Below are 6,000 nucleotides of genomic sequence, written 5' to 3'. Positions count from 1 at the left end.
AGAGGTTGCTGATAACTCCCTATCTATTTATCAAATACTTCTATGAAATCACGACAGACTTTGCTTCTCTCCCCATTTTCAAAACTGGAGGAATTTCAGGTTTTGGAGGTAAAACTGTTGCTGTGAATCCTCAGAAGAAGGGGAGGGAATGAGGGAGCAGGAAAGGACTCTGGCCTCATCCCTCCTGAGCCATGTTTCTGGTCTCACTGAGACCAGTGTTAATCAAGAGACATTTCAAGGAAGAACATGGAGTGACTCCAGATTAACATGGGGGCAAATAAAATCAGGGTATGTCCCTGTGGGGAGGGGGTTTCAGTTGTTACTAAAGGAGCAGGGGGGCGGGGGGGAAGAGCCCGCTGTCTGACTGTGTCTCTCTCTCGTCTCAGGATATTGGGGTTGAGCTTCCTTGGTCAGACACTGCTGCCTGCGTTGTGATCTGGGAGCCCAGACTGAGCAGCTGCTGCTCCCCCGGTGGGGTCTGGGCTTGGAAGTGACTTAGAGTGAATCTTTCTCTTCCTCTATCTAGGCAAGGTGAGGACTTTCTCCAGCTGTAATTAGCTCTATGGGCCAGCCCTAGGCTCTGCCCAAACCAACATCTGAAGCAGAGACTCCAGGTGATTCATAGAGACCTCCGGGAACCTGCTGGGGATGGGTATGAAAGTGACTTTGAACAAACAGCCCCTCCTCACCCTACATCTCTCCTCCCCTTAGCAATTGCAGGAGCAGATCCAGCCACAGGAGAGTGAACACCCAGTAATGGCTGTCTGTCTGCCAGAGGGGGCAGGACAGGAGATTGGAAACACAAGGAGAAAAAGACAGAGAGATTGATGGGGCAGTGGGGAAATAATTAGGGAGAGATTCCCAGATCTCTAACTTGCTCACACACACACTTACTGCAGCATTCCTGGGCAGATTCACTTTCCAGTGAACAAGGTGAGGTGCAGGGAGAGGAAAAGCCAATTCCTGACTCTCCCTGTGCCCCTGGCAGTGGGAGTGTGCTGCCCTGGGGACAATGTCAGCAGAAATCCCCAAAAATCAATCCTTTTGTTCTGCTCTTGTCTTGTATTTGGTTCCCAAACTTTGTTACTGGGAGGATTTCAAAATGTCTCTGTTGTTTAGTGCTTGTCGGATGGGCCAGGTCAGTAAAATGACCAAACATTTCCTCAGAATAGAATCTGAGAACTGTAGGGCTGGAATGAACCATGAGGTCATCTAGTCCAGCGCCCAACACTGAGATGTTTGTCCAACCAGTCCTTAAAAACCTTCAGTGGTGGCGATTCCACAACCTCCCTTGGTAACCTATTCCAGTACTGAACTAGCCTTTGTCACAATTGAGTCACATGGCTGACTTAGATTCAATTTGTGATCCACTATAACCTCCAGATCCTTTTGAGTAGTACTGCCCCCTAGCCAGTTAGTCCCTAGTTTGTAGTCGTGCATTGGATTTTCCTTCCCTAAAATGTAGTACTTTTCACTTGCCTTTATTGAATTTCATCTTGTTCATTCAGATCAATTCTCTAATTTATAAAGGTCATTTTGAATTCGAATCTTGTTCTCCAACATGTTTACAACTCTTCCCAGCTTGGTGTCTTCTGAAAATTTAATAAGCACACTTTCCACTCCATTATCCAAGTCATTAAGGAAGATACTGAGTAGCAGCAGATCGAGGATTGGTTCCTGAGGGAGCACATTAGATACAGCCTCCCAGTTTGTCAGTGAACCATTAATGATTACTCTTTGAGTACAGACTTTCAAGTACACCAGATTTTCTTAGTTTGCTGATGAGAATGTCAGGGGGTCTTCTGTCAAAAGCCTTACTAAAATCAAGATATATGTCTGCAGTGTCTCCTGTATCCATAAAGGCCAGTACCTCTGTTAAAGCAGGACATTAGATTGGTTTGTCATGATTTGTGTTTGATAATATATGCTGGCTATAAAACTAATCACTTTACTATCCTAGGTGCTTATACATTGATTGATACATTTTTTTTTCTGGGTATCTAAATTAGGCTTGACTGGTCTTTATTCCCCAGATCTTCATTGCTTCCCTTTTTAAAGACAGGTATTATGTTTTTCCTTCTCCAGTCTTGTGGCACCTCACCATCCTCCTGCAGTTGTCAAAGATAATTGTTAACTGTTCCACCATTGCTTCAGCTAATTCCTTAAGTACCCCAGGATGAATTGCATTAGGCCCTGCTGACTTAAATATATTTAAGTTATGTACATATTTTTTCAACCTTTCATTTCTCCATTGTGATTTCTGTTCCTTCCCCCTCTTGGTTAAAAATAATTAAGTATCTGGTCACAATTACATTTTTTTTAGTGAACGTAAAAAGGCATTAAACACCTTCGTCTTGTTGATGCCATCTATTATTAGCTCTTCTTTTTCTCTGGTAAGTAGAGGACCTGCACTTTACTTCCCCGGTCTCTTGCTCCTCATATATTTATAGAACCCATATCTTATTGCCTTTTTTTGTGTCACTTCCAAGGTGAAACTCATTTTGTGAGTTAATCTTTCTGATTTTGTCCCCACATGCTTGTGCAGTTCTTTTGTACTCCTCCATAGAAATTGGTCTATTATGCCACTTTTTATAGGATTTCTTTTTATTTCTGGTCATGAAAGAACTTATGGTAGAGCCATATTGGCCACCTACTCTTCTTTCCTTCACATTGTGATCCTTTGCTGCTGCTCCTTTAATATTGTCTCTGAGGAACTGCCAGCCAGCTCTCCGGAACTCTCCTCTGAGCTTTTATTCCCATGGGACCTCACCTACCAGTTCTCTGCGTTGGTTGAAGTCTGCTTTTTGGACGTCCATTGTCCTTACTCTGCTGCTCTCATGCCTGCCTTCTCATAGAACCGTGACATCGATCATACTTTTGCCCACATTGCTTTCTGCCTTCAGTTTCCTAACTCATTCCTTCATCCTCCAGTTACTGCTTCCATCCTCTCAAAGAAAACAGGTGTCCCCTGTACATTCCAAGAACTTATTGGACACTTTGCGTTTGGTTGAATTCCTTTTCTAACAGATATCTGGGTAGATGAAGCCCCCCCTCCTCCATTACTGTTTTGAATTGTTCTGTTCATCCACGTGCAGGGAAAGATCCTGGGGGGAATTGTGCTGTGAAATTATTTCCTGTTCTGACATGTTCCCAATTGCCCTTTTTGCCTTAACAGGCGGCAGCGTAACATCCATGTTTTGCTCCAGCTCATTCTGTACTTCCAGGGACCAGGGAAGGGAAATGGCCGCAGTGGAGCCATTTGAGGTAGGGATTATCAGGGAGTTGCTGGTGGATTCTCTTTGGAGGGAGAAGGGTAGTAAATACAGAGGAGGTGGGCACTTCTGAGGGGTCTAGTCTGGAAGTTGGAGGGGTCAGGAAATATACAGGGTGGAGAAAGGGAGAGGGACACGATGTGATAAACCTGCTAAGATTTGTTTACCGTGGTGCCTGGATCTCAGCAACAGACCCCTATGATTTGTGGGTGGGAATTCCCTAATTAGTCAAGCAGGAAACCACCCCCCATCTCCCCTGGACTGGGCTAGGGAAACTTACCAGACTTCAGTACTAGCCAGTGGCTGCTGTGAGATATAAAGGGGTACCCACCAGTGAGGCCTAGGGAATATACTCCATCTCCTCCTATCTAGCTGCTGGCAATGAGGAGGGTGTTGCAATTTGCATCAGGGGATTGTCCCTGGACCCTGCTGGGGGCTCCATCTCCTGTATCAGCCTCTGGCTCGTAGGTGAGTGATGAATGTGAAGACTCCTTCCCCCTCTCTCTGCTGGGAGGAGTGGGGATGCTCTTTTTCTCCCTTCCCTTTGATGCTTTCTGGTTGCTGTAATGTGATTGGGGTGTGGGTGGAACTATGCTGCCTGCCTCCCACAGTTTCCAAGTGATTGGCCCTCCTCCCCTCTGAGTAGTGGGGTTGTCAGTAGGCAGCAGGTACTGAGTGAGGGGCTGTTGCTCTTTCAGGGGCCAATGGCCTTCAAGGAGGTGGCTGTGTATTTCACCGAAGAAGAATGGGCTCTGCTGGACCCCACTCAGAAAGCCCTCTACAGAGACGTCATGCAGGAGAACTATGAGAATGTGACCTCGCTGGGTAAGGATTCCTGTCCCCTCGGTTATTAAAAGGGGAAAGAAGAGTTGAGGTTCACAACACCCTCAATGCAACCTCAATTGTGCCCTGTTTCAGCAACACTCCAACAGGCCAATGACACTTATACTAGCACTTTGCCCTCCCCGCTATACACAACACTTTGGAAACAGAGGACAGGAGCAGGATAACCCTAAGTCCAACACCTTCTCTGTGCTCAGGCAAAACTTGGTTAGGTCCAGTGCAGGGAACAGAAGCTACCTCCCCCTGGCCTGCACTCAAATACTGAGTCCACTGCGCACTCTCCATCTTTAACTTTCAGAATGTCACCACCCCTTTACCCTTGCACTCTGGATTCCTTCACTTACCCTCACTGAGCATTGGAAACCATTAGCACATATGCCACCAGACTGCTGACAACCCTCCTGGCAAGAACACACCCTTGTGCACCTTCGTTGACACAACCTACAACACTTAGCACTGATGTGAGGAATACCTGTTCTTCAACATTCACATGCACCTCTCTTCGTATCACAGTCACAGTTCTACCAAGCTGCTCCAACTGTTCCCTCCACTGGTCATGTAAAGCTACAGCTGACACAGTGCGCATAGCTGAAGTGCATGGAGATAAGTGGTGGTATTCAAATTTGTCGAACAGAACACAAACAATGGCATGTTCTTAGTCTTTCCTTCTATTGATCAGTACATTTTAAGGCCAGGAGATACTATTAAGTCATCTAGTCTGACCTTCTGTATAATACAAGCCATACAGTTTCATCCAGTTACCATTGAAGTGAGCTGAATACCTTTTGTGTTTTGATGAAAATATCTTCCAGAAAAGCATCCAATGTTGAGTTGAAGACTTCAAGAGATGGAAAATTTGCCACTTCCCTGGTTAGTTGGTAAATCTTTGCATCACTCTTATTGACCTATTCCCAGTCACATTTGCTAGCTCCAAGATTAGGGAGTAGGAACAGAATTTAAGCTTCCTTTTGCAGGTGTGGTGTGTAGTTCTTAATTTGCTGTTTTTCAGATGTGCTAACTTTCACCACGCTCCACATGCTGGAAGGGCATGAGGCAGCACTAGGCAACCTTAACTCTGCTTTTATAGTTCATAGAATCATAGGACTGGAAGGGATCTTGAGAGGTCATCTAGTACAGTCCCCTGCACTCATGGCAGCACTAAGTATTCTCTAGACCAGGGGTCTTAAACTCAATTTACCTTAGGGCCAGTGCCAGTCTTCTCATCCTCCCAGCGGGCCAATAATGTCACTCATGCCACGTAGAACCCATCCCCCAAAACTCTGCCCCCCACCTGCCTTAGGCTCTGGGAGCGAGTTTGAGTGGGGGAGGAGGTCTGGGGTAGGGGATTGGGGTGCAGGCTGGGAGGAGTTTGGGTGCTGGCTGCAGGAGAGAGTGGGGTTGTGGGCTGTGGGAGGAAGGAGGGGGAGGGGTGCAGGCTCTGGGAGGGAGTTTGGCGGGTGGGAAGGGGGTGTGGTGCAGGCTGTGGAAGGGGGGTCGGGGGTGTAGCGCTTACCTGGGGCTCCCAAGACAGGGTGGGCCAGGGGGCCTCTGCACGATGCTGTTCCCAGGCACCACCCGCACAGCTTCCCATTGGCCGCAGGGGCGCTTGGGGTTGGGGCAGTGCGCGGAAACATAGCCCTGCCCTGGGGCCGCAGGGAGGGGTCTAGTCTGGAAGTGGGAGGGGTCAGACACATGGGGTGAGCAGGCAGCTGCTGCTCGGCTGCGCTGCGCTGCACTGCACTGCCGGGGCCCCAGGCTATTTTAAATTGCCTGTGGGTGGCAGGTGGGGCCAAAACTACTGGAGCCCCACAGGCCACATTGGAGAGGTTCGTGGGCCATGAGTTTGAGACCTCTGATCTAGACCATTCCTGACAGGTGTTTGTCT

The 6,000-nt window shown here is 47.6% G+C and overlaps 1 protein-coding gene across 1 annotated transcript in view; it reads left to right on the top strand.

Moving 5' to 3' along the window:
- Positions 1 to 598: 598 nt before the first annotated feature.
- The window catches only part of LOC119841420 (zinc finger protein 383-like), a 39,494-nt gene continuing 34,092 nt past the window's right edge, over positions 599 to 6,000 (top strand). The window contains exons 1-3 of the mRNA XM_043495355.1: positions 599 to 614; positions 3,176 to 3,264; positions 3,971 to 4,097. Of these exons, the coding sequence (XP_043351290.1) occupies positions 3,193 to 3,264; positions 3,971 to 4,097 (199 nt within the window). The 5' untranslated portion in view covers positions 599 to 614; positions 3,176 to 3,192. The remainder of the gene's footprint in view (positions 615 to 3,175; positions 3,265 to 3,970; positions 4,098 to 6,000) is intronic.

The sequence above is a fragment of the Dermochelys coriacea genome, chromosome 12 (genome assembly GCF_009764565.3).
Source record: "Dermochelys coriacea isolate rDerCor1 chromosome 12, rDerCor1.pri.v4, whole genome shotgun sequence".
NCBI classification, from domain to species: Eukaryota; Metazoa; Chordata; order Testudines; family Dermochelyidae; genus Dermochelys; species Dermochelys coriacea.
Note: the sequence above shows the minus strand (reverse complement) of the source record. Positions and strands in the feature narration are given on the sequence as shown.